This window comes from Podarcis pityusensis, assembly GCF_964106645.2.
Source record: "Podarcis pityusensis genome assembly, chromosome: 4".
NCBI lineage: Eukaryota > Metazoa > Chordata > Lepidosauria > Squamata > Lacertidae > Podarcis > Podarcis pityusensis.
In genome coordinates, this window is record NC_138027.1 from 17465610 (window position 1) to 17493389 (window position 27780).

Here is a 27780-nt window from a genome sequence, read left to right on the forward strand (position 1 = left end):
TTTCTACCTCTGCCATATTTTCTCAGACTCCACCTTCCCCTGGGCCACACCTAGACCTTTCTTTGAAGACGGGAAGAGAGGTGACTTAAAAGTTACACTTCTTCAAGTTACAGGTGATGTCAACGTCAATTCTGGCTGCCTTTGAGCAGCCTCTTCCCTGAAGCATTTTCTCCTAAATCAGATCCAGGAACATAGTGACAACGTCTAACCCAGGAGGACAGAAAAGCTCACGCTATCTAGTTCTTCCCTCAGACAGCTGACTTTCCCCCCGATACAGATCTTCGCCCATTTCCCATTCATTCTAACATTATCCTCATAGAACGACATACATTTTCTTCCTCTGAAAACATCCCCAAAAGTCTTCAGACTGCACCCACCTCTCACGCCACTGTTAAATTAACTACAGCATGCCAATAAGCGGTACCGAAAACCCCTGTTTTTAGCTGTTAGTTAAACAAAGCAGAAGGGAAGTGCCAAGGGAAAACTGGTGCAATAGCCTTAATTCATCAGAGCTGCCCCCCAACAACAAAAAAGGAAGTGGAGTGGGAGGAAAGTAAAGTGTCTTTGCCACTGTGTCAAATGATGGGAGCACTGGCTTCATCACCCAGGGATGAATTTCACGCGGGAATTTTGATCGCTGACACAAACCTGGAGCTGCAAATATGAGGCAGTGGTAGCATCTCTTTTAAAAAATCAAAGTTGAAAACCGGGCTTCCATCAGAGGCTGCCTTACACCTAGTCACTGGTCCCAGAATTGTCAGAACTAGCTAGCAGTAGCTCCCCGGGGTTTCAGAAGGGGAGTCTAACAACCCCAACCTGTTTGGAGATGCCTGGGATCCAATCTTTGCGTGCAAAATGCGCACTCCAAAAGCGAGCCACTGTGGCGTTCGTACGGAGCCCCCGGTCGTCTCATGGACTATTGACCCGTACACCACTAATCCGCTGCCACCAACCAGGTCCTCCCTGGTAAAATCACTTCAGTCTCAGTCAGCTGCTCAATTAATACAGAAGAGTGTATTTTATTTCAGACACAAACAAACTTTTACGGCATTCCAAACGTGGTTGCTCTTTACTTTCTTAGTCTTATTTTCCTCTCTCTATCTCTTCTACCTCCCCACACGGCCCTAACTGTCTCTCTATTACCAACTACCTTTCCCAACCAGCCAACCCACTAAAACCAACCAGCTACCCACCAACAACTCCCAACGAACTGCTCCCAGAACTGGTTTTATAGTCCCACTGACTCCACCCCCCCCCCGGTCCTGACTGGGCAACCTGTTTAACTATTTCCCCTCCAGCACTCTCTCATATATGTTAACGTCACAGCCACAAACCTCCTTGACAAAAAGAACGAGAACCTTTCTTGATCAAGAAGGCACACAAAACCCACACATATTTGGCAATAATAATAGTAATCATTAACCATCTACTTTTGTTCAGATGCTCGGCTAAAGCACAACTCGGACTGATTGCCTTTCAGACTCATAAGAGAGAAGAAGAAAATCCCTTACCCCGTTGTACATTGCAAAAAAAGAAAAGGAAAGAAGTCTGAAGAAGGGTTCGTGGTAGGAAGGCAGGCAGACGCCTCAGAGGAAATAACGGATCACGTCCCAAGAGGGCATCCCAAGGCCATGGGCGAACTCCCTTAAGCGCTCAGCTCCTCGCGAATGACAGTCATAAATAGTTTCAGGGCGGCTTCCACACGGCACATTTAGTGCCTATGCAAACATCTAGGGGACCTTGAACATTATTAAGATCACCTTCTCCTTTGGCTGTCTCTTGAAACATGAACATGCTCCAGAGGCACTTCCTTTCCCCCTTGCCTCAGAGACAGAAGATTGACCGAGTCTGGCTCTCCTGATCTCATTTGCACTAAATCAATATATTGTAACCTGGGCCTTGACAGGTCTATGACGAGAGAGCTATAAATAGAGGGCAGGGGGAAAGGACACTTGGTATTAAAAGCGAATCCTGCTCAAATAAGCAGAATTCCTCCCTGTCAGGAGACAATTGGGGTGGGGGTTGACAGAAGAGAAACGGTAATGCTGAGCTTTCTTTGGAAAAGAAAGTACACAGAAAGAAGGCAGAGTCAGTGGATGAGCTAGGCTTGCCAAGGTCCAAGAAAAAAAGATGAGTTAAAAAGAAATTGCTGCACGACCTTCCTTCCTGTCAGGGTCATTTCAGACAATGCAGAAAAGAGAAGCTCCTGCATTGCCAACACAGGTTATTGTGGTTCCTGAAGGGCATTTCCATGTTTGGAAATATGAGGCAGCACACGTGTGTCCTCATGCACCCAAGCCAGTATTGTAAAACTCCAACCCCCCACCCGTTCCTCGGCCTTCAGAAACTGAGGGCAGACAAAAACATGAATGACAGGGCCTTGTTAGCTGTGGCACCACAGCCATGGAATGCCCTTTCAAGAAGGGAGGCATGCAGTGAAAACAATGAGCCCTTCTAGACGGGTGGGGTTTTTATTTTTGTTTTCTAGGTTTTGGCACAATAATAGTGCGTTAGTGTTGGATTTGTTCTGTTTTGCTAGTTGTTCCGCAATGTTTCCCCAGTGACATTATTACTGTCTGGAGGGGGCTATAGCGCAACAAAAGTGAGACAAAAAAAAGACCACTTGCAGCACGAAAAGTTACTGGATTTCAGTGGGGAAAATAAAGGACATGAACCAATTGGAAAGGAGCAGTATAATCTCACCCTAAGAGTTGTGGGAACTATAGTTTGCCAAGGAAGCCAAGAATTGCTAGGAGACCCACTGCTCCCCTCCCAGAACTACAGTTTCCAAAGTAATTTAACAACCAACCCCTCTTTCCAGTGAGCTCTGGTATATGTGAACAGAACAAGGAGTTCCCCAACAGCTGCCAGCACACTTAACAAACTACAGCTCCCAGAATTCTTTGGGGGAAGCCACTGTTTAAAGCGCTTTCAGCGTATGGAGTGAGTGTGGCCAGAGTCTCAGCCCATTTCAGGTGACATTGGGGGGGGGGACATCGCTGCCACTAGAAAGCTGAAGCACAGCTGGTCTGAAGCGAAGCCCACATTTTGGGGCACAATTCCATGTGAGGGGGGAAAACCGAAATGCTGTCACGATGCGGTTAGAAATGAAGCCAAATACTGAAATAAGCTACAGTGCCGGAGAAAGGTCGCAGTAAATATCCCATCAAAAATCCGCAGTGCACGAGAGACCTGCCTTTGCTGCTCGATTCCTGTTTGCGCTGCCTCAGCGTCTCCTACACTGAACACGCACCCTTAAACTTGCCCACATTTCAATGGATGCCAAGACTTGATATGCCTCTCCCCTTCCATTCTGAACAGAGGAGAGAGACAAAGAGCCACCCCTCTGTGAGTGAGCACATTAATGGCTGAAATAGACCTATTTTCCCTCACCCCCTATTGCAGGGGGTACTTGATGTGGGGTACAGCATGCCTGCTCCATTGATTTATAAGCTGTGTATTAGTTATACACACACACACACACACACACACATAAAATAGACCGCTGTTTCATAAAAAGATTATCAAAGTGGTTTTTAACAAAAACACATAAACCGTACAGTAAAAAACATATTAAAAAGTTAACAATGGGCATCTATCAGGGGCGTAGGAAGGAGTGTGTGTGTGGGGGGGTGCGGCCTACCCCAGGTGCCATCCTGATGGGGGAGTTGACAAAATAGCGGGCGGCACTCGCCGCAGGGCGTGCAATGCGCACGAGACACATGTCTCGGCACCCGCAGGCTCCGCGCTGTCCGCCTGCTAACTCCCCCCCCCCAGCTGTAGGGCAGCTGAGGCCCCGCGGTATGCCCCATCCCTATGGGCGCCTGTCCCTGCCCCTATGGATGGTTCGCCCCGCCCCCGGGCATGCCAACCCAGGTGCCCAAGAGGCTTCCTCCGCCACTGGCACCAATTAACCGTTGTGCTCCTGCCACTTTTTGTGTTGCGCCACCCGGCCAATGGCAGCCATTTTGTGTTATGCCAGCCACCCCAATGGCAGCCAACCCTATGATTCTATGAACGTTGGAAGTCAAAAACCCTTGCAGATCTCACTGCAAGTCACCATAAGTAGATCCGGATCTCCTTTCTGCCCACCTCTGCACTACAGGGTCAGGAGCTCGGCCTACACTCGAGTAGAACCCTGGCAGAGACACATGCCCCACTGGCATGTTCTCTCCCTCCTGGTTGATCATTCGGGAGCTTCAAAAGCTTTCTTCAGCCCAAACATCACAGCGACCGATGCCAACCGACACCGGCACACTTAGGGATCCGCAGAGTTTGCGCATCATGCGTGACAGACCTCAGCAACTCAGCATTTTGGCTAATCTACTTTATTTACATGTAAACACACACGGAGCACTGCAACATGGCTCCCTCTCTCTAGCATCAGACAGCAAAGAGAAAAAGAACAAAGGACAACAGTCCCACTTCACGGAACACAGTAACACAAACATCCTGTCTTTGTCACTTCCCACTCTGTGGAGTCAAAACACATACCGTCATGTGATAGACAACAATCCCATGACTGCAATCATAGAGCAGGAATTCTAACAGCGGCCTGTGCTGACCCTCTCCCAGATGGTACCAATGTAGTTCATACAGGTAACCTCCTCCTTGCCTGGGCTGCAGGAGTGTCTGGTGCAGAGGGGCACTACTAATCTGCTGCACTCGTGACAGCACCATCGTTGGATTGTGTGGGGCTGGGAAGGGTGTCAGTGAGGTCAGAGGTGCGTGGGAGCACCTAGGGGTGCAGCTGTGATCTTGCCGCTGCCCTGCCCCAGTAAGTGACAGTGACCTCCTTCCTCCACACCTGCCGCTCCTGTGACATTATCAGGACAGATCAAAGAAAGCACTTCTTGCACAGCGCCTAGTTAAACTGTGGAACTCCCTCCCACAGGAGCAAGTAATGGCCACCAACCTAGGTGGCCTTTCAAAGAGGATTGAAGCCTGCCAGCCCCTACTCTAGAATGCAGATCAATCTCCTGAGCCCATTTTGCGGAAGCACACAGGAACATAGGAATCTGCATTATGCGGAGTCAGATCATCGATCTGCCTAGCTCAATACTGTCTACACTGACTGGCAGCAGCCCTCCAAGGTTTTAAGCAGGCATCTCTCTCAGATATATCTTGAGATGGCAATACTAGATGAATAGCCATTCTACATATGCAGCAAATCCCGTTGCTTCTCCTCTCCCACTTCCGGACTACAGAATTCAGAATTTCTGTGGGGAAATATATAGGGCTGTCATATGTCCGGATTTTACCGGACACAGCCAGGAAACAAGCTTGAAAATGGCGTCCGGGCGGATTTTTGCTGAATCGCCAAATTGTCCGGGAAAACCTAGACGTATGGCAAGTAGGGTGTTTTTTAAAAAAGCATTGTTTTAGAATCCCAGAAAAGCCCCAAAATAGTTTTTTTTTTTGGGGGGGGGGGAGATGTTCTCAACAACTGAGACAAAAAACTCCTCAACAACTTTTCTCTGAATTTTCACTTTTGGTAATATAGCAACATGCCGTCTCATGTATTAATCAACATACATCAGGAGATAATTAATCTAATTGTAGCCTCCTCTTTGTACTACTATTTTTCTACGTATAGAAAGTTCTTCTTCAAGGAGGAGCCCCGAAACTCACGGCTCTCTTGTCTAAAGTTTAACAAAACATTACCGTACTACAAATTCAATAAAAAGAAAAATGAATGATCACATGACTCCGCTGCTGCACATGCAGATTGGCTTACCCTTAGATCCGGAGAAAAATTTTCTGTGGAAGTGGAGACGGAATCCGATGAGACGACAGAAGCAGATTTTGTACGCGCCGAATGATCTGAATGAGAGGTGGAAGCGCTAAAGGAGGAGGAATGCGGGGGAGAAGGATGGGGGAAAAAGACAGTTGTTTGGTGTACATTCTGGAGAAATTTCTTCACAGAACTGCTGTGATCAAGAGGCCCAAGGACATTTGGTGCTTAGTCTTTTAACTATTCTGAGGTGGAGAAAGTAAAAAAGTTCATCAGGCCGTAACATGAGGGTATGGTTAAGGAGCAAACATTACAATTTATTTGGACGTCACAATAAACCATAGCCTATGAGAACTGGAATGAGCCTACCCTCAAACCAGGCTCGTGAATATCTCCTCTGGTGCAGTCTAGAGGAAATTAATCAGATTTTAGTATTACGTCCGAGCGATGTAAACTATGTAATAAGCCAGCTTCGCAAGCCACAGTTTAAAGTAGGTTTGTTTCAAACAAACTACAGTTAAGAGATTAATCAGTTTGTTGCGGTCATACAACACAACAAGCTGCGACTAATCGAAAACGGAGGCAAAAGTTTCTAAGCCATGCCAAAGGAAGAGTCTGTCAGGATAAGCCATGGTTTGTTATAATGACACCTGAATGCAGGCAGGGTAATGGAACTCTAGAGCAGCCGCTCTCAACTTTGGGTCCCCATATGTCATGGGACTACAACTCCCATCGTCCATGACCTGCTAGCTATGGATGATGGGAGTTGTAGTCCAACAACTTGAAAAAGGCTGCTCTAGAGGTAGAATTCAATCCTTCTGTTCAGAATCAGCAATGCCACTGCTGGGGTCGGGGGGCAGAGGAGCGCCTCCCCTCTGTGCCAGCCAGTCTTCCACACCAGCCCCTCCTGTTTGGGGTTACTTCGTTTAGAATAAAGGTGAGTAACAGCAGATTGGGGGGTGTACAAAATTATATACACTGCAGAGAACATGGATAGGGAGGCATTTTTCTCCCTCTCTCATAATATTAGAACCGAAGGTCATCGGATGAAGCTGGACGGGTGGCGAATGAGAACAACAGACAAAAGAAAGCATTTCTTTCTTACCCATGATGATGGTTATATGTTACATCCAAAATCATCATCTCACACAACTGTGATTCCTGACCGTGTGGGGAATGTCTACACAGGAAGCCTTTTCAAACGGCTGCTTTTCAAACATCCTGTTTAATGTCGAAATTAGAGGGCGGGCCAGAGGGGCATGACGACACCAGGGGGGTGGGAGAAGGCCAATATTTGCAGAGCCCCTGCCCACATTTAGCCTCTGTGTGTAGGGGACAGCAGAGGGGCTATGGATTAATATGAATCCACTGTTTACAGCTATATCTTAGCACGGATACCTGCCGATGGAAGGTATTTTTATATTGTGAGCCGCCCTGTGGTAGCCTTAAGAAATATTATTTATTCACCTACTGACACCTTCAATCTGCATGGAGGGAGTCCAGATCTTATAGCATGCCTCTATCTCAGGTGAGGCCTGCCTTGGAAAGGAAGTTTAACCTGTATTTTCCCACAGGCCTGCAATATTCTCTTCACAAATAATCAAAATCCTACCATATTATTAATTTCTAGGGTTTAGGGCAGGGGTCTGCAACCTGCGGCTCCGGAGCCGCATGTGGCTCTTTTACACCTTTGCCGCGGCTCCGGGGCGGATACTAGCGAGGGGAGGAGGCGAATTGTGCGCCCCGACACTCCCCACTGTGGTGTTAGGATATTTCCATTCCACCTTAAAAGGGAGCAGGCTTTGTGAGTCACAGAGTCTGCGCATTTCCTGTTCACAGGATGTTTATGTTTTCTATTGCTTTCGTTTTCTCTCTCTGTGTCTAGACACTGATGCAGGCAGTCATGTTTTCTTTGTTCTGATCAACGCTGAATAAAACTTGTAAATAATGCTCTCCTGAGTGCAACTTTGGCTGTGCATTATCTGCTGATAGAGAGTGTGCATCGGCGCTAGATGTTGGGCTATTTCTGGAGCTCATGTCACTAATTACTGATACTGCGTGACTACGGGCGCTGCTGCTGATGTCAGTGACAGTGATGACACAGCAGACTACAAGAGCGCAAAGGCCTCAGTCAGACCATCTGATGCGTCTGACAATGAACTGGAAGAACCACTGTTCACCATTGGTCACTTTTCTCCTAAGAAGGAGGAGATGAGTCCAGAAGACTTGCGTCTAGTACGCAGGTCTGAAAGAGCCACGAAGGGCAGACCTCCAAAGAGATTTGCTGATGAGTTTGCTAAGACAGCAACTGCTGTTCTTAGTAGCTCAGAGAAGGTATGGGAACCTTCAAGCTTCAAAGAGGTTAAGGAGTTAACCTCTAAAGATGCTGAGCCTTGGCTTAATGCCATGAAGGCTGAAGTTGATTCCTTGAATAGGAACCAAACTTGGGAGCTGGTACCGATAGTCCCAGGAATGAGACTGGTTGGCAGCAAATGGGTCTTCAAGGCCAAGACAGACCAGAATGGCAAGGTTGTCAGACACAAAGCCAGATTGGTTGCCAGAGGTTTTTCACAGGTACCAGGACAGGATTACCACGAGACCTACTCACCCACCGTCAAATATGAGAGCATTCGGCTGATGCTCAAGATCGCTGCGGAGGAGAAACTGCATGTTTCCCATCATGACATTAATACAGCTTTTTTGTACGGGATTTTGGGGGAGTGCTGTACTGGCTGTGACGTCACATGGGGGCGGTGCGTGCATTAGTCACGCACCGTCCCGACGTCACCTTCCCGCCCGCCCGCTACATTGTAAGGGGCATGTACTCTGGTCACTGCATTGAAAGGGGTTATGTACGCTGGTCACTGTTTTGAAGGGGAGTGAAGAACACACACACAAAAAAAAGGTAACTTGTTAATTTAACGTTTATTTCTATGAGGAGGAGTAATTCTGAGGGGTCAAACAAAGAAATAATAAAAAAGTGACAAAAAAGTTATTTTTATAATGACGAGTTTTGCGGCTCCCAGTTTTTTTTTCTTCGGAAGCGGGTCCAAGTGGCTCTTTTTGTCTTAAAGGTTGCAGACCCCTGGTTTAGGGCATGGGTAGGCGGGACGCGGGTGGCGCTGTGGTCTAAACCACAGAGCCTAGGGCTTACAAATCAGAAAGTCTGTGGTTCGAATCCCCGCGACAGGGTGAGCTCCTGTTGCTCAGTCCCTGCTCCTGCCAACCTAGCAGTTTGACAGCACATCAAAGTGCAAGTAGATAAATAGGTACCGCTCCGGCGGGAAGGTAAACGGCGTTTCCGTGCGCTGCTCTGGTTCGCCAGAAGTGGCTTAGTCATGCTGGCCACATGACCCGGAAGCTGTACGCCGGCTCCCTCGGCCAATAAAGCGAGATGAGCGCCGCAACCCCAGAGTCGGCCACGACTGGACCTAATGGTCAAGGGTCCCTTTACCTTTACCTTAGGCAAACTAAGGCCTAGCGGCCGGATCCGATCCAATCGCCTTCTAAATCCGGCCCATGAATCAGTGTGTTTTTACATGAGTAGAATGTGTCCTTTTATTTAAAATGCATCTCTGGGTTATTTGTGGGGCATAGGAATTTGTTCATCCCACCCCCCCAAAAAAATATAGTCCGGCCCCCCCCAAGGTCTGAGGGACAGTGGACCGGCTCCCTGCTGAAGAAGTTTGCTGGCCCCTGGTTTAGGGGGACCCCCCCCAAAAAAATCTGTAACAATAATAGAATCATAGAGTTGGAGGGGAACCTGACGGTCATCTAGACCAACCGCCTGCAATGTAGGAATATGCTGTTGTCCTTTGCAGGGATAGAAACTATAGCCTTGTCACTATGAGCATCATGCTGTAACTGGCTGAGGTATAACAATATAGGAATCTTCCCTTTACCGAGTCAGACTATTGGCCCATCTAGTTCCATATTGTCTACACTGGCTGGCAGCAGCTCTCCACATTCCCAGCCCTACCTGAAGAGGATGGGGATTAGGCCTTCTGCAAAACGGATGTCCCAACCAGGTTCAGATCAGTCCACAAAATCTTTGTGCCACAATAAATCTGTTAAGCTACCACAATGCTCTTTCCTCCTGTAGGCTCTAGCGTATGAACACAGTTACCCTGGCGGAATTTATCTGTAGGATATATTTTCCCAGAAGCAAACTGAGAAAGGTACCCTAGACTCGGACCATGGGTGAGCTTCTTTCTGGCTGCGTCCATTCGATGATCACACAATAGCCTACAGTATCCCAAGCAGCAGTCATACACTATTAGACCTTTTTTTTTTTTTAATACTGGATTTTGTGGGGTGGGGGAAGCTAAATTACAGAATTCCTGCAGCCTGTGTAAGGCGCTTGGTAAACAAAGCCTGAATTGTTTGGTCCTTTTTTGCTCCACTCCAAGAACAGAAAGCCAACCAGGCATTGAAATGCAATACAGTGTTCCTATGGAACAATCCTCAGGCTCCAGTGAATCAGGCCATTCATGAGCCAAAAGCCCTCTCTAGGAGTGCAACCCTTTGGTTTTGGCTATAGAACCCAGTTTCCCGAGAATCTTTTGTTCTCCCTTTCTTTTCTTTTCTTTTTTAAAAATAGCATGTTTCTAGACCTTAAGGCTATGGAAGGCAAGCTTGAAAGTCGATGAAGGGGGAAGAACCTCAAGACTAAACTATACACACACATATACCGTATTTTTCGCTCTATAAGACGCACCAGACGACAAGACGCACCTAGTTTTTGAAGGAGGAAAACAAGAAAAATAATATTCTGAATCTCAGAAACCAGAACAGCAAGAGGGATCATTGCGCAGTGAAAGCAGCAATCCCTCTTGCTGTTCTGGCTTCTGGGATAGCTGCACAGCCTGCATTCGCTCCATAAGACGCACACACATTTTCCCTTACTTTTTGGGAGGGAAAAAGTGAGTCTTATAGAGCAAAAAATACGGTATATGTAGTGATTTAAGCCACTTGCAACTGCTTTGTATTCAAAAAGGAAAAGAAGTCAGGGGGAAAAGGTGGAGTTTAGCATTTTCCAAGCTAGCAGGGTGCACTCAGAATTTCTTCCCACACCACCTGCTTTGCCAACCACAGGGGGAAAAGATAATGGAGGTTCAACATTCCACCCAACAGTGACAAATGGCTATTAGGTCCATAAATTGCCATATAGCATATATTCAATACAAAAAACAATGACAATTTGTTGTTGACAAAGGACAGCTGGACATATAAAGGGCCCCATTACCTTCAGTAGCTTAGGTAAAGGTAAAGGGACCCCTGACCATTAGGTCCAGTTGCAGATGACTCTGGGGTTGTGGCGCTCATCTTGCTTGACTGGCCGAGGGAGCCGGCGTAAAGCTTCCAGGTCATGTGGCCAGCATGACTAAGCCGCTTCTGGCGAACCAGAGCAGCGCACGGAAACGCCGTTTACCTTCCCGCCCGAGCGGTACCTATTTATCTACTTGCACTTTGACGTGCTTTCGAACTGCTAGGTTGGCAGGAGCAGGGACCGAGCAACGGGAGCTCACCCCGTCGCAGGGATTCGAACCGCCGACCTTCTGATCGGCAAGTCCTAGGCTCTGTGGTTTAACCCACAGCGCCACCCGCGTCCCTTAGGGCCTCATGAAACCTAAATCTGGCCCTGCTGCCAGTGAAACTCTGTGTGCACTGCCATCCAGGCATGTGCTGCTGTGGTCTTAGATGTACACACCTCAAGTTAGAAGCTGGTTTGAGGGGAAATTCATCAAACAGCAGCATTTCTCAAGAAGCTGTAGAACACCTAGGGATTGTGTACTCAGCTTCAAACACCTGTAGTGGGAGCACACGGGAGCCAGAGTATACAATAATGCGTACACAGCCTCAGAGTCAGGCAGGAATACCCTGCACAACTATTTGCCTTTCTACATCACTAGGCGGAATCTGTTCAGTGTGGTTGTATTTTTTTTAATGCTTTATTTATTGCTGATGGCGACTTTTGCCTTGTTACGATTATGGACTTTTGTCATGTTGCAAGCTGCCTGAGCATGGTTTGAACTATGGAGAGGCGGCATAAAAATAAAATTATGTATTATATTGCTGAAAAAAAGACATGCTAATATGCTTAGATTAAGAATGTAAATGCATCAAAACAATAAATTATCAATGACATATGTATGTATATTGAGAAAACAAAAACAATCAGAATGCAATGATAAGGGTAAAATTGATTCTAGAGAAGATGAGTAGCGGTGGAGGGAAGTTAAACAGGGTGGTGGGTTTATTTTATTTTGTTTATGTTTTTTCTTTTTCTTTTTTGGATATTGTATAATGATTTAATGTATAATGATTTAATGTTTCTTTTCTGTTGTGTATTATTTCTCATTTTTTAATTACCGTATTTTTCGCTCTATAAGACGCACCAGACCATAAGACGCACTTAGTTTTTGGAGAAGGAAAACAAGGAAAAAAATATTCTGAATCCCAGAAGCCAGAACAGCAAGAGGGATCGCTGCGCAGTGAAAGCAGCAATCCCTCTTGCTGTTCTGGCTTCTGGGATAGGTGTGCAGCCTGCATTCGCTCCATAAGACGCACACACATTTCCCCTTACTTTTTAGGAGGGAAAAAGTGAGTCTTATAGAGCAAAAAATACGGTAAATTGTATGATGGAAAATCTAAATAAAAATACAAAAAAAAGATGGAAAAAAAGAAACAACTGTCATATCAGTCTAAAATAATAAAAAAATTATGTACGCATGGAAATAAGGAAATAAACCATCAATTTAAAGCACATTGACACCCCTTTAACGGGCATCGTTTCCCCCCCAAATCAACTGGACTGAATCATCCAGGGGTCCTTTACCTTTTTTTACAATGGAAACTGTAGTTTAACCCTGACAGAGCTACACTTCCCAGCACCCTTAACAAACCCGAGTCCCCAAGATTTTGGGGGAGTAGGGGACACTGTGTTTACAATGTATGATAGGTTTGCGACCAAGGTTTATGGGGAAAGGATCATGACTCGGTGGTGGACAACCCAATTTGCACTCAAAGGGTCAAAGCTTCTATTCCTGGCATCTCTAGGTTTTGAAAAAGTAGGTGGTAGATTCTCTGCCTGGAGAATCCCTGGCAGATTACCTAAGTACCTGAAGGAGCAGAAGAGATTTTGTTGAGGCCCTTCTCCAGCTGTCTTTTTAAAACAGTTCCCAGAATTCCCTGGGAAGAGAGACTGGTAAGCCACTCTAGAAATTGCAGCTGGGGGGTGGGTTGGAATAGGGGTCTGCTAACAACACTCTGCACCTCTAACAAACTACAGTTCCCAGGATTCTTTGGGAGAAGTCACAACTGCTTCAAGTGGTATGATGCTGCTTTAAATGTCTGGTGCAGATGGGGCCACAATCAAGATGGATTGCCAGTTCACCCACAACCCTGCCTTAAAATATGATAGGTGAAATTCAGCGTTCCAAATCAAGGATGTGATCAACCTTGCAAGGTAGTCAGGTCAGGAAAAACGAGGCAATACTAAAGTGAGAAATAAAATAAATAAAATAAGAAAATGTCCTCTGATGGAATAAATTAAAAGAAATAAAGTTATACAAACACTTCCATTAAGGACGAAATAAAAATAAAGCAAAGACACACAGAGATTTAAAAAATCTCTCACACACAATCCTACGAGCATTGTCCTCTATTTCCCACCACGAAATAGCACAGCACGGTGAATGGCCCAAGTATCCAAAACCTCACAGGGCGCAACCCTCTCCGCATTTACTCGGGAACAAACCCCACTGTGTTCAGTAGCACTTACTCCCAGGTAAACTCACGGGATTGCAGCATTAAAATGTTTGGAATCCGCCCCCGCCCTGTTCTATTCAGCGCTCGTTCCTCTGCGTGTTTACTCAGATGTAAGCCTCGCCGAGGGAGGGGTGGGGAAACAGGGTGCGCTCCCGAGCGCAGGGGACCGAAGCCGGCGCTTCCTCCGCGGGTTGATGGGCTCTTGTGCAAAGCGCGCTGAGGATCCCGCTGCAAGGAGCGCGCTCGGCCTCGGGTGCCCTGGAACCCCCCGGAACCCCCGTGCGCTTACCAAGAAGAGTGCCTCTGAGCATGTGCAGTTCCCCGATCGCACCCGGCCCTTCCCTCCCCCTGGGTTTAACTACACAGGCCACCCAGCTGCAACGGGCGCAGTGTGTGCGTAATAGCGCACCTCTCTCCAGCACTGACCTGTGCCAGTTAGAAGCGCAGGTTACGGAAAGGGGATGGAGGGAATATGGGGGTCCGCTTCCTCCCCCGCAGAACAAACAAACCAACCCCTAGAGATACGAAAGCGCCAAACAACAACCCCCCCGCCCCCACTCTCTCTTCCAGGGCTTTCCCACCCTGGAGGGTGAAGGGCGGTTTTACCTGGAGAGGGAATCCGGGCTGGGCTGGCGGGTGGCGGGCGGAGCCTCCTTGGAGGCGATGCTCTCGCAGCTGGAGCTCCTCTCCATGCTGGATCTCCTTAAGGGTGTGCAGAGGTTGTGTGTGTGTGTGTGTTGCCGGCGGGGGGAAAGGAATCCCCTCCCCGGGAAATCAAAAGAGCAGAGCGGATTGTCAAAGGAGTGGGAAGCCGAGAGTGGCGAAGGAAGCTGCCATGTTAGCCCACAGTGCTGTGCGCACGGCCGGGGCTGATGATGCTCCGTCCCTCCACCCCCTAAGGGAGGAGGAGGAATCTGCATCTCTCCTGCGCCCGGGAGGGCGGGAAAAGGAGGAGGCGGAGAGGCTTGCACGACCCGCTTGTCACCATCCTCGTCTTCATTTTGGTCCCAAACGGCTGCTTCTGGTTTTTGTGTGTCTTGGAATTAAGGAATTGAGCTCTGTTCGGCGTGGGCTGCCTCCGCCCCCAACAAATCAAGTAAATAAATCAAAAAATACTCGTAGAAAGATTTTGACACACCTTTCTGAGCACTTGGGGTCATAGAATCAAAGAATTTGAAGGGATCTTGAGGATCACCTTAAGCCCAAACCCCTTGTTAGGCAGGAATATTCAGCTGACCACATCTGCAACCTTGACGTTATTAGCACCACGCTCCAACCAACTGAGCTATGTCCGGGGTGAAAATAAATTAATTGAAGACAGCTGTCGTTGAGACTATTTCCTTCCGAATCTGTTAGACCATGGATAGGCAAACTAAGGCCCGGGGGCCGGATCTGGCCCAATCCCGTTCTAAATCCGGCTCATGGATGGTCCGGGAATCAGCGTGTTTTTACATGAGCAGAATGTGTGCTTTTATTTAAAATGCATCCCTGGATTATTTGTGGGGCATAGGAATTCATTCTTTTTAAAAATATAGTCCAGACCCCCACAAGGTCTGAGGGATAGTGGACCGGCCCCCTGCTGATAAAGGTTGCTGACCCCTGTGTTAGACAGAGCCAGACAGAGGATGAGGACAGCCGTCAGGTGTCCTGCCCCCTCCCAGCATAAATCTTGGCTACGCCCATGCCCACAGGGGCACCGTTTGGTTGCTGTTGGTGCTTGAAGAACTGGGGGTCCAAAATCTTTACTGATCTACGGTAAATGGCGCAGGATTAAACTGCGGAACTCATCGCCACAAGATGCAGCAATGGCCACCTATTTGAACAGCTTTAAAGGGGTCTGGAAAGCTTTGTGGAGTTTAAGGCTGTACTAGCTGTGTCCTGGCTCCAGTGTCAGTGGTGATAAGACTCCGAGTACAAGTTGTTGGGAAGCAAAAAGATGAGGATTGCTTCAGCTTACCTGGCTGGCTAGAAGGCAGGGTGGTGTGGGCACGCCAGTGGACCCAGTCTAGCGTGCCCATGGTGCCCAGACTTACCCACCACTGCCACATCCAAGCAGATGGCTTGATAGCCCCTGAAGCAAGTTATGTGACTCTATCTTGCTAGCTGCTCCTGATAAAAAACTGGGGAAGCAGGCATGATGTGTTTCTGACCGGTTGCTATGAGAACAGGATGCCGGCCTAGAATGGGCCTTTGGATATAGGGAGGAAGTTTAGTACAGAAGCTGATGGGACAAGAAGGTTTAAATGCACAGTTCAGGGCCCCAGTGCATGTTGGCAAGGAGTTTTCTAGGAGATCCTGTGTCCCTAGGGCATTTTAGTGCCAGGTAACAGATATATATACAGTGGTACCTCAGCTTAAGAACTTAATTCATTCTGGAGATCCTTCTTAACCTGAAACTGTTCTTAACCTGAAGCACCACTTTAGCTAATGGGGCCTCCAGCCGCCACGCCACAATTTCTGTTCTCATCCTGAAGCAAAGTTCTTAACCCGAGGTAATATTCCTGGGTTAGCAGAGTCTGTAACCTGAAGCTTATGTAACCTGAAGCGTATGTAACCCAAGGTACCACTGTAATAATAATAATAACAACAACAAATAATTTATACCCTGCCCATCTGGCTGGGTTTCCCCAGCCACTCTGGGCGGCTCCCAACAGAATATTAATAATAAAAAGCGATAAAACATTAAAGACGTCCCTAAACAGGGCTGCCTTCAGATGTCTTCTAAAAGTCAGGTAGTTGTTTATTTCCTTGACATCTGATGGGAGGGCGTTCTACAGGCGCCACTACCGAAAAGGCCCTCTTCCTGGTTCCCTGTAACCTCACTTCTCAGAGGGAGGGAACCGCCAGAAGGCCCTTGGAGCTGGACCTCAGTGTCAAGGCTGAACGACGGGGGTGGAGACGTTCCTTCAGGTATACGGGTTATAAAGAGCCTGAAACTCTGGAGAGCCATGGCATAGGAAGGAAGCTTCCTTCCAGGGCTGTCTTAAGCATATCCGGTGCCATGGTACAAAAATCCCTCCGGTCGTCCCCCCCTTTCCCCAGAGTTGTCCACCTTTTTTTAGGGAGGATGGCACGGCTGGAGGAGGCTTGCAGTGGCTAGAGGGCGGTTCCTTTGGCGGGGAAGAGGCAGAGGTGAGCGAGGGCGGCGAGCTGATGCCAGGAGGCGCCACTTCCAGCCTCTGCCTCTTCCCTGGCACCCTCCAGAACATGGCGCCCTGGCGTCCCGCGCCACTAGCCTCTATGGGTAAGACGCCCCTGCTTCCTTCTGTTGTGTTCTGGCCAATTGGGACTGAGAAGGTGGGATAAATGGTAAGGACTAGGAACTTGCGTACAAAATCTGTTTCGTATGGTTCAATCGCTTTGATGGATCCCTGCTTTGGTTCACACAGCTTGCGCCCCTCCCCCATGCACAAAAGTCTGTCTGCGCTTGGAAAATCTCACTGCCACGCAGCTGGCCCTCTCCAGAATGCTGATGGCTGTGGAATAGCGGGATGAGACCTGCCATTCTAACATTTGAACAATTCCCTTCCATGGAGAATTGTCAGGAAACAAAAGGGAGAAGTGGAAAGGAGGAGGAGGAAACCGGGCATTGTGAATAAAGGATGCAGACATTGAAGGGGAAGCCAGGAGTTCTGCCTCCGCTGTTTGCTTCTCAATACCAGTTTCTGGGTGGGAACTGCAAGCAGGGAGAGAGCTGTTGAATTCAGACCCTCCTTGCAGGCGGTTTCCCAGAGGCACCTAGTTGGCCGCTATGAGAATAGGATGCTGGAGTTAGATGCCCTTTGTTCTTAGGCTCCCGTTGGGCATCTCTGCCCATCCTGAAGTATTTCTGAAGGATGAGGAGAGGTGGGGAGAAATGAGACAAAATCTGGTTTGTCCCCGAGGACTTTGAATCACAAGGCTTCCTAGGTGGTTTGGGTGCTGTGTGCCACAAATGTATTGGTACCTTGGACTCATTCTGGGATGGCCACCCATTGGGGGACACCCGAAAGAAGTCACATTTTTGCATCGCGTTTGCACTTATGCTAATATAGTCCCTGTGACGTTAACATGTGAGAGTGGTGGAGGTGAAATAGTTAAACAGGTTACCCAATCAGAACCCAGAAGGGTGGAGTCAGAGGGACTATAAAAGCAGCTCTGGGAAGGGTGAAGGGAGGAGTTCGTTGGGAGTTGGGTGGTTGGTTGGAGTGGGAGTGAATTGGTATAGAGTCTGTGGGTAGGTTGAGTTAGGTAAAGGTAAAGGTACCCCTGCCCGTACGGGCCAGTCTTGACAGACTCTAGGGTTGTGCGCTCATCTCGCTCAAGAGGCCGGGAGCCAGCGCTGTCCGCAGACACTTCCGGGTCACGTGGCCAGTGTGACGAAGCTGCAGCTGGCGATCCAGCACCAGAGCAGCACACGGAAACGCCGTTTACCTTCCCGCTATAAAGCGGTACCTATTTATCTACTTGCACTTAGGGGTGCTTTCGAACTGCTAGGTGGGCAGGAGCTGGGACCGAACGACGGGAGCGCACCCCGCCGCGGGGATTCGAACCGCCGAGCATGCGATCGGCAAGTCCTAGGCGCTGAGGTTTTACCCACAGCGCCACCCGCGTCCCTAGGTTGAGTTAGTGTAGTGAAATAAGCTGAGTCAGGAATAGTTAGGGGCTTAGAAGACAGATAAATATCTGAGAAGTGGTTTAGTGAGAGCAGGTAGTGGAAGTTATAGGACTGGATAGGCACCCCATGATTGTAATGGACTGATACTGTTTATGAAACCGCATGCTTGTTAAACTGCAATAAATAAACAGAAGCTTATGTTCTGATTTAACCCTGACTGGACTCAGTATTGTACCAGGTAGGGCCTGGGTGGTGGCAGCAAGAAATAAAGTGGTGGCACACGGATCAATAGACGGTGAAACGTCCGGGGACCCTGTGTGATCGCCACAGTCCCCAAAATGCAGCACCATAAAGAGGGCACAAATTTGCACATATTAATTTGTATGTATAGATGCAAATTTAGAAATAGCTGCAATAATTTAAATGGGACACCCAGTACCTCTCGGGGGACAAGACTTTGACCAGGTGGTTTCTGGGTGGCTTCTCAGCCTGCTGCCCAGGTCCTCAGTGTTGATGGGCGACAGAGAGCCGCCTTGCCTGGTTTTGCACCCAGGCTTGATTTGAACTAGGCACCCAGTACAACTTTATTTATTTTTTAATCTGTTCACTGTTGGTTTTTTCAGAGTCTTCTGGTTTTCTGGCAGTTGTGCAGACTTCCCTTCTCACCGTCAGATTCCCAAATATTAATTTCATTATCCTGGTGCCCTATATTATTAGATGCTCTGAGGATATCTTCATGCATGATGCTAAAAATAGGGCTGGATTATAATGGTGCAATTGGAGCAATTGTACCTGGGGTTGAGACCTGCAAAGAGGCCTCGTTGCCTGTTGTTTTGCTCCTTGTGTGCCTCAGCCCTTCATCTCCATGTGTTGTAATATACTAATATGCGTAATTCATTCATTCATTTTTAAAATGAAATAAGGTTTATTTAGTTCATGCATTCCTTGGGGGAGAAGGGGACCCTTTTTTGTAGGTGGGGGGAAAGGTCAACTACACGAGGTCCTCATCCATCTCGGCTAAAATACATGTCTTTGGAGTCTCTCATGTTTGTGCACCCAAGTGAATATTGTTGATTTTATTCCCACAAAAAATGTGTGTGTTTAAGTGCAGAAACGTGCAAAAACACTGCCTTAAGAGAAAAACTGAAATACTCAAGGCAGCTTTCATCAAAATCAGTCAAACTACAAAGTACAATACAGTGGTACCTCGGGTTAAGTACTTAATTCGTTCCGGAGGTCTGTACTTAACCTGAAACTGTTCTTAACCTGAAGCACCACTTGAGCTAATGGGGCCTCCCGCTGCTGCCGCGCCGCTGGAGCACGATTTCTGTTCTCATCCTGAAGCAAAGTTCTTGACCCGAGGTAATATTTCTGGGGTAGTGGAGTCTGTAACCTGAAGCGTATGTAACCTGAAGCGTATGTAACCCGAGGTACCACTGTATGACAAACAAGCTAAAACACTGCTTAACCAGCAGGAGAAAGGGCAGAACTTTCTTTTTTTTAAAAAAAAGCATTTGTGATGTGATCAAGGTTTCAAAAAGTCCCGGTTAAATAAATTAAAGGCAGCTTGCAACAAGGGTTTAAAAATATACATAAAATGAGAACCAGAAATAACTGACGATAAGCGGGAAGCTAATCAAGCAGTGTTACAAATAACAGGAAAAACAATTGCAGGCAGGACGACTTGCTGATAGATTGCAACTGATTTGAATGGCTGTTAAAGGCTCAGGCGAAAAGGTCAGACTTGGCCGGCATCTAAAAGATGGTAATTGACTTTGCAAGCCTGGCACTGCTGCAGAAAAAAGGCGCGTTGCGTGGTACCACCACCCTCAATTTCAGGGGCACAGTGCAACTGGTATTCGACTGGACTGCAATACCTCAAGGACCACCTCTGCTCATTATGAACCTACACAGGTCCTGAGATCATCTTCTGAGGCCCTTCTTTGTGTGCCTCCTCACAAGAGGCCCAGAGGGTGGCAACACAAGAATAGGCCTTATCTGCAGCGGCTCCCAATCTGTGGGATGTTCTCCCTGACGAGGCTCGCCTGGCTCCTTCATTATACACCTTCATGCACCAGGCACAAACGTTCCTCTTCAAACAGGCCTTTGGCTGATTGACACTCAAGGCCCTTTTAAACGTGCTGTGTGTGCAGGGGGCTATTATGGGTTTGTTTTTGTTTCTTGTTTTTATTATGTATTTTGTATATTGGAGTTTTATGTTTACCCCCTGAGATCTAGGGATAAAGGGTGGCATATGACATTAATGAAGAAGAAAACGATACATGTATAAACTCCAAACAGATGTTCAGCTGAACATATTTAGATCCTCCTCAGGTGCATTCACTCAGCACAGCTGTATCCTTGTAGGAATACTAGGACTTTGGCATCCCAGCTGGTGGTAGAATCAAACCAAGGTGTTGGGAGCAGCTGGTACAGGAGTTCTCCACTGGACAGTCAGCTATGGAGACTGACAGACTGCAAGAGACTGGCCAGGTAAAAGTAAAGGTAAAGGACCCCTGGACGGTTAAGTCCAGTCAAAGGTGACTTTGGGGGTTGTGGTGCTCATCTTGCTTTCAGGCCGAGGGAGCCGGCGTTTGTCCAGACAGCTTTCCGGGTCATGTGGCCGGCATAACTAAACCGCTTCTGGTGCAACGGAACACCATGATGGAAGCCAGAGCACACAGAAACGCCATTTACCTTCCCACCTTCTACTTGCACTGGCGTGCTTTCGAACTGCTAGGTTGGCAGGAGCTGGGACAGAGCAACAGGAGCTCACCCCGTCACGGGGATTTGAACTGCCAACCTTCTGATCGGCAAGCTCAAGCAGCTCAGTGGATAAGACCACAGTGCCACCCGCGTTCCACTAGCCAGGGCAGCCCCACTGGAGAAGAAGAGATGCTCAATTAGCCAGAGGGTAAAGGCATGGTAAAGGGACGCGTGTGGCGCTGTGGGTTAAACCACAGAGCCTAGGACTTGCTGATCAGAAGGTTGGCGGTTCAAATCCCCATGACGGCGTGAGCTCCTGTTGCTCGGTCCCTGCTCCTGCCAACCTAGCAGTTCGAAAGCACGTCTGAACCACTGAGGCCCTGAAGACACCTGGAATCCACTGTGGGGAGGGTGGAAGCTCTCTCCCCACCCAGGGTTATTCCAATGTAACAGTTCATGTGAAGAAGCCCTCATTCAGCTCCAGGAAAGATGGTCAAGTGCTGTAAAGAGGAAACAGGTCTTGAGGAAGCAGCCCAATGCAAATTTGATCTGGAACACCAAATCAAATTCCCCAGGAATTTCTACAGCGTTCTTTGCTTTCTCAGAATGAGCTGCGCACTTAAGGAATTTGGCAAGTGTTCGAGGTGCCATTACAAAGCCGGAGATCAAATCTTCAACTTTTATTTTGAGATTCTCCTCCTGCCTCCTTTTAAGCCATTTCTTAAGTCTCAGAATGAAAATAAAACAATTATATCATACAAAAAGAAAAAGAATCCACCAACAACATTGTATATTAAGATACAAAAGGTAAGCATTTTTTCCCTTTTCTGTATAAAATACAAAGTTTGGACAGTACACTTTTATTCCACATGTGTATAAATATAACCCAAAGAATATGATTTCAGTATTCCTACCAAAATATTACATTTTGTTTTGTACAAAAGTTTACAAAAAGTTTCTATATATTTACAACCCAATACTGAGAAGAGTTCCTGATTCAATAATGCAAAATATAAGGGTAGTGCATTTTTTACTGTAATGATACAAAGAAGATATATAACGCTATAAAAAAACTGCAGGGTTTGCCTTTGTTTTCAATTCATTAAAAAAACCCACAACCCAGTGTTTCCCTGTTTTGATCACGAAGGTGCCATCAATGGGTAACTTTTCTCGCACATGTCATTCTGAAATAAATGGAAAGAGGCACAAGCCTGTGGCAGTTCCACAACTCTGGTTAATTTCAGAAGCAGATGCTCAGAATCGGTTGTCTAGCATCTTTGAGCTGCTATGGGTCCGCAACTGGAGTGTTAAAAGATTGGCTGGGGCTATGAGCCGCTCATCATTTTGATTACCCACAATGCCCCAGAACGATGCTACATTGGGAGCATTGTTGATAATAAATATGGTGGGCTGCTCACTGCCGCAGCATCCCAACTGCCTTTTGTTGGATATAGTCTCAAACTACTGTCACAGTCATGGCTTCCCTCCAAAGGACCATGGGAAATTTAGTCTGTTAAGAGTGCTGGGAACTGTCTCTCTATGAAGGGTATCCCAAAAACTCTCAGCATCCTGTAGCTCCCAGGATTCTTTGGGGGAAGGAACAAATTGAATTCCCCCCTTTCTCTCAATATAAGACATGGGTAGGCAAACTAAGGCCCGGGGCCCCGGATCTGGCCCAATTGCCTTCTAAATCGGCCCAGAACTTTGTTAGCCAGAACTTTGTTAGCCCCAAAAATGGAAAGTACCAGAATTACCAACAATAGAGTAGCGGCAGGCGAAGTTGGTTGATTATGCGGAACTAGCAAAACTGACCTGTAGAATCCGAAATCAGGAGGAAGCAAAATTCCAAAAAGATTGGAGTAAATTTGTGGAGTACATAAATAATAACTGTAGAAATTTGAAGACTCTGGCAGGACTGAAATAAATCTTACGATGTAGATAGGATTGGATACAATAAGAAACTGTGGAAAAGTAACTGACCTGAGAAAACCTGTTGAAGTGAGGGAAGGAAGTCAATGCTTAGCAGAGTGTGGGGAAAGAATGTGGGTAAATGATGGTTGAATTTTACAGTATTTTGTTTGTTTGTATTAAATGAAACACCAATAAAAAGCATTTAATAAAAATAAATAAATCTGGCCCGTGGACGGTCCGAGAATCAGCATGTTTTTCAATGAGTAGAATGTGTCCTTTTATTTAAAATGCATCTCTGGGTTATTTGTGGGGCATAGGAATTCGTTCATTTCACCCCCCCTTCAAAATATAGTCCGGCCCCCCACAAGGTCTGAGGGACAATGGACCGGCCCCCTGCTGAAAAAGTCTGCTGACATTTTGTGTGTGTGTTTGTAAAGAGACACTGGGATTCCCTTATGCAGAGGACATCCACTAGATTACCCCAAAAGAACAGCCCCACATCTGAGCCCTGATTGGCTGGATTAAAGTGGGGAGATACATGAAAACAGCTCATGATCTAGGAGTCTGAAGGCTGTGGAGAGGATGCTTTCGGAGGTGAAAGGTAATGTAGCCAAGTGTGTTTGTGTTGGGATGGAGAGGCTGAATATTACACATTTCCCTGGAGCTAACTAGTTAAATCTTAGGCTCAAGATCTCTAATCCTCAATCAATTTGGTACTCCATATTTATTCTGCTCTATAAGGAAGAGACTGGGCAGGCAGCAAAGCCACTTGGTAGCTGCCTTGGATGGAGGCATTAATATTTCAATAATCTGGCACAGGGAGTTGCCTCATTCCAAGGCCACATCTGCACTATACATCTATGGTGCCACTTTAGCACCAGAGAATCCTGGGAAATGCAGTTTCTTAAGGGTGCTGAGAGTTGTTAGGAGACCCTCTTCTCCTAAAGAACTGCAATTTCCAGAGTTCCCAGGGAAGAAGGGTTGGTTGTTAAACCAACTGGACAACTGTAGTTCGGGGGTGTGTGTGTTTCCTAACATTTCCCAGAACCCCTCCCTTAAAAAAAAAAAATTATACTTTTCAAGTTTATACATTTCACTAATTTTACAATCATTTTGACATTTCATAGCTTGACTTCCTTCCTTCTCTTTCTGCAGTTCCTTTAATTTTAATATCTTCTGCATATCTCAATTAACTTAATTTGCTCATTTATTCATCTTCTTTAAATATACACTCTTATGAAGCTGCAGGTTATTAAAACAATCCTGCCAATGTTCTTATCTGTTTACAATTTATCTGTAAATATTCAATAAACCTTTTCCATTCTTTAATATATATAAAAAATGTTATCTTGATTTCTTAATTCTTAATTCTTCCAGTAAGTTTCGCTGTGGCGAATCTCCCAGAATCCTTAACAAATTATACCTCCCAGGATTCCTGGGGGCAGGGGGGGAAGCCATGACTGTTAATGTGGAATCTGTTCTGGAAATCCGTTCGACTTCCAAAACATTCGAAAACCAAATCGCAGCTTCTGATTGGCTGCAGTAAGCTTCCAAAAATCGTTCGCAAACCGGAACAGTCACTTCCGGGTTTGCGACGTACGGGAGCCAAAACGTTCGGGAACTAAACTGTTTGAAAACCAAGGTATTGCCTTTGTCTACACAGGCAATCTGTGGCCTTCCAGGGTTTCAGACAGGTCATTCTGCCTTACCTGGCAGTGACAGGAATAAAAGCTGTGACCCTCTCTATAAAAAGTATGCACTCGATCAATGCACTTTCCTGATTCCTCACAACTGCTCCTGATAAATAAACTCAGCAGTCTCAGGCTGGACGTTATGTGGGGTATACCTTTTCTTCTCTGTTCAAGATCTGTGGTTGCGTGTCCGCACGCCCAAGCGAACACCTACACAAGCTGTAGCCTACACAAGAGTAGGACAAGCAACCAACGTCTCCTCCTGTGATCTTGCTTAGCTTTCTAGGTACGAAGATTGGCCTACACATTTTGAACGGGCGCAGACACTTCTTTGATTTTGCTCCCCATTGCGGACCACGTGGAACCCCTTCAACCATCGGGAGAGCAAAGTTTGGTTTTCTTGAAAACACTCCAAAGACACGTTCCCTCTGAAAAACTTTGTGGAGTGCAATCCTGGCTTTCGGGCCTTAAAAAAACAAACACCACTGCTGCCGCCACCCGCTCCGTGAGTTTGCAACCGCCTGCTGCTCGGCCTCAGGAGTGGCCACCTAGGATTTCATCAAGGTTGATGTCCTTCATCCAGTCGTCGTTACCCGGCTCCGTTTTTAACAAAGAATCGATGAAGTCCGGGTCGCTGTTGAGTGCCGGCCCGATGTTGTCACCTTGCTGGTTCAGAAAGTCAAACGCCAGGTCGCTGGTGTGGTCGGTTCCCTGGTAGGCCCTGGCAGAAGCCTGGCTACTACTAGATGGGAAATGGTTTGACGGCAAGGAGTTCGGCGCTGCCATGCTCACCCCCGGTGCATTTAAGTGTGGCACTGTCTGAGCCCGTACCTGGCCAGGCCTTGCCCCCAGGGATTTTGGCGCCCCAGCCGCTTGCCCATTTAGAGTTTGGTTCATTTGGCTCGTTGGTGTTCTCATCTGGGGGGCAGCCAGCTGGTTAGGAGCAGGCCCCATGGCGCGCTGGGAAAACTGCTGGTGGGCAGGTGTGCGCTGCAGCGGCTGGTTTGTATAGGGGCTGCCTGTGGGGAAAGGGGACCCCACGGCCTTGCGTGTTTCCTGCTGCTTCGCTCCTGTTTCTTGTGAGGCCCAGGTCTGAGTTGCCGAATTGGAGTTGACCATGGCGTTCAGAGGCCTTGGTGCAGAAGAAGTCCCTTGGTTCAAGCTGAGTTTGCCTTGCTGAGAGCTGATCCCGGGCCCGCTGTCATACGCCGACAGGCCATTATTACTGCCTTGCCCCGGAGGCCCCTGCCGAGGCGCTCCTGAATTGCTTTGCTGGCTGGGGATCATTTGGTTCGGGTTCCTGTGCTGCGACACTTGGCTTGCACCCGATGCAGCCATGCTGTACGCGCTCGGTTGGCTGCAAGGAATGTTCCCGTAGCAGACCATGTGGCGTGTCGTCGGGAGGGAAGGCATTCTGGCTCCGTGAGTGATGGTCAAAAGACCGGACGCCTGCGGCGAGAGGCTGGGAGTTGAAATTGAGTTGGAAAAGCAGAGGTTGGAGCTGGCGCTCACGGCTGGCGATCCACCTGGGAAAAGGGTGGCGGGAGGAGAAAGAAAAATCTCTTATCGATCATCTAGTTGTAGGTTCTGAGCAGGACGCACGGGCCAGAGCATCCATGGGAAACCCTCCCACCAGAATCCCATCACAACCCTACTGGAGGAAAAGGAGCACGACTCTCTGGACATTTCTCTTAGCCCTGCCAGGTCCTTGGAACACGAGAGAATTATGTGTTGGTCCCTAAGCATCATCACAATCACCATCACGATATTTATACCCTGCCCATCTGGCTGGGTTTCCCCAGCCACTCTGGGTGGCTCCCAACAGAATATTAAAACCACAATAAAACATCAGACATTAAATAATAATAATAATAAAATTATTTATACCCCACCCATCTGGCTGGGTTTCCCCAACCACTCTGGGCGGCTTCCAACAGAATATTAAAATACAATAACGTATTAAACATTAAAAGCTTCCGTAAACAGGGCTGCCTTCAGATGTCTTCTAAAAGTCTGGCAGTTGTTTTTCTCTTTGACATCTCGTGGGAGGGTGTTCCAAAGGGTGGGTGCCACTACCGAGAAGGCCCTCTGCCTGGTTCCCTGTAACCTCACTTCTCGCAGTGAGGGAACCACCAGAAGGCCCTCAGCGCTGGACCTCAGTGTCCGGGCAGAACAATGGGAGTGGAGACGCTCCTTCACGTATACTGGACCAAGGCTGTTTAGGGCTTTAAAGGCCAGTACCAACACTTTGAATTGTGCTCAGAAACGCACTGGGAGCCAATGAAAGTCCTTTAGTGTTATATAGTCCTGGTGGCCACTCCCAGTCACCAGTCTAACTGCTGCATTCTGGATTAGTTGTAGTTTCCGGGTCACCTTCAAAGGTAGCCCCACGTACAGTGCATTGCAGTAGTCCAAGTGGGAGATAACCAGGGCATGCACCACTATGGCAAGACAGTCCGCGGGCAGGTAGGGTCTCGGCCTGCGTACCAGATGGAACTGGTAGACAGCTGCCCTGGACACAGAACTGACAGTCCCATTAGGAAATGAGAGCACTTGTCTTCCGCTGCTGGGTTGGGACCCACTACCAGGTGGTGGCCTGAGCTAAGGTGGGCTGCACCTGCAGCACCACCACCATACAAATATATGCTAAAAGGTTAAGAAATGGGATTGCAATATAAGAATGTACTAAGAGCCTGCTGGGTCAGGTGAATGTCCCATCTAGTCCAGCACCCTGTTTTCACTGTGGCCGACTGGATGGCTGTGGGAAGCTCACAACCAGGACCTGAGGACAAGATCCCTCTCCCCTCCTGCAGTTTCCAGGGGCCAATGTCCCTTTGGGCCCCCAATAAAATATTTGAGGGGGACGGCCACCCTGAAGCTGATGGGCGTTGCCGTTCAAATGGCATGTGTGTACTGCGTCGCGTGATCCATTATGCATGGTGGGCTTACCTGGTCCCTCCCTAATATTTTATTCAAGTTGGCACCCTTGGTTTAACTTTTATCTGAGCTGAATCCTTCAAAGTTCAGCTTCGGTAGATGTTCAATGAGGGGCAGTGACTGGCCCAAGGTCACCCAGTGAGCTTCAATGGCACCCTAACCACTACACCATTCTGGCTAGAATTGCCTCCTCCGCCATTGGAATGAAGCAACCTTCCAGACCTAGCAAAAGATACCAAAGAGTTTTGGAGTCTCTTGAAGCAAAGCTGGAACATGTTGACTCGCAAGCCCTATATTCTTTGGGAAGAGACGTGAGTTCCCTAAAAGGGCACCGCGGTTGGGACATTGGTTTTCTATCTCACTCCAAAGACAAAGTTTCCTTTCCCTCCTCTGAACTGCTTGCTATTTTTAGCACCCTCCCCCCTTTTTTTGGC

At 47.6% G+C, this 27780-nt stretch overlaps 2 protein-coding genes across 4 annotated transcripts in view; both read right to left on the bottom strand.

The window, feature by feature from the left end:
• MTMR2 (myotubularin related protein 2) overlaps positions 1-14512 on the bottom strand; it is a 43353-nt gene extending 28841 nt beyond the window's left edge. For all 3 annotated transcript variants that reach the window (XR_013985104.1, XR_013985105.1, XM_081002052.1), the window contains exons 1-2: positions 14111-14512; positions 5738-5843 (exon numbers count right to left, since the gene is read on the bottom strand). Coding sequence is in view for 1 of the 3 variants with exons in the window: in XM_081002052.1 (XP_080858178.1) it covers positions 5738-5843; positions 14111-14424 (420 nt within the window). In the remaining 2 variants the exon portion in view is untranslated. The remainder of the gene's footprint in view (positions 1-5737; positions 5844-14110) is intronic.
• A 6960-nt stretch (positions 14513-21472) lies between these two features.
• The window catches only part of MAML2 (mastermind like transcriptional coactivator 2), a 153882-nt gene continuing 147574 nt past the window's right edge, over positions 21473-27780 (bottom strand). The window contains exon 5 of the mRNA XM_081001827.1: positions 21473-25935. Coding sequence (XP_080857953.1) covers positions 24944-25935 — 992 coding nt within the window. The 3' untranslated portion in view covers positions 21473-24943. The remainder of the gene's footprint in view (positions 25936-27780) is intronic.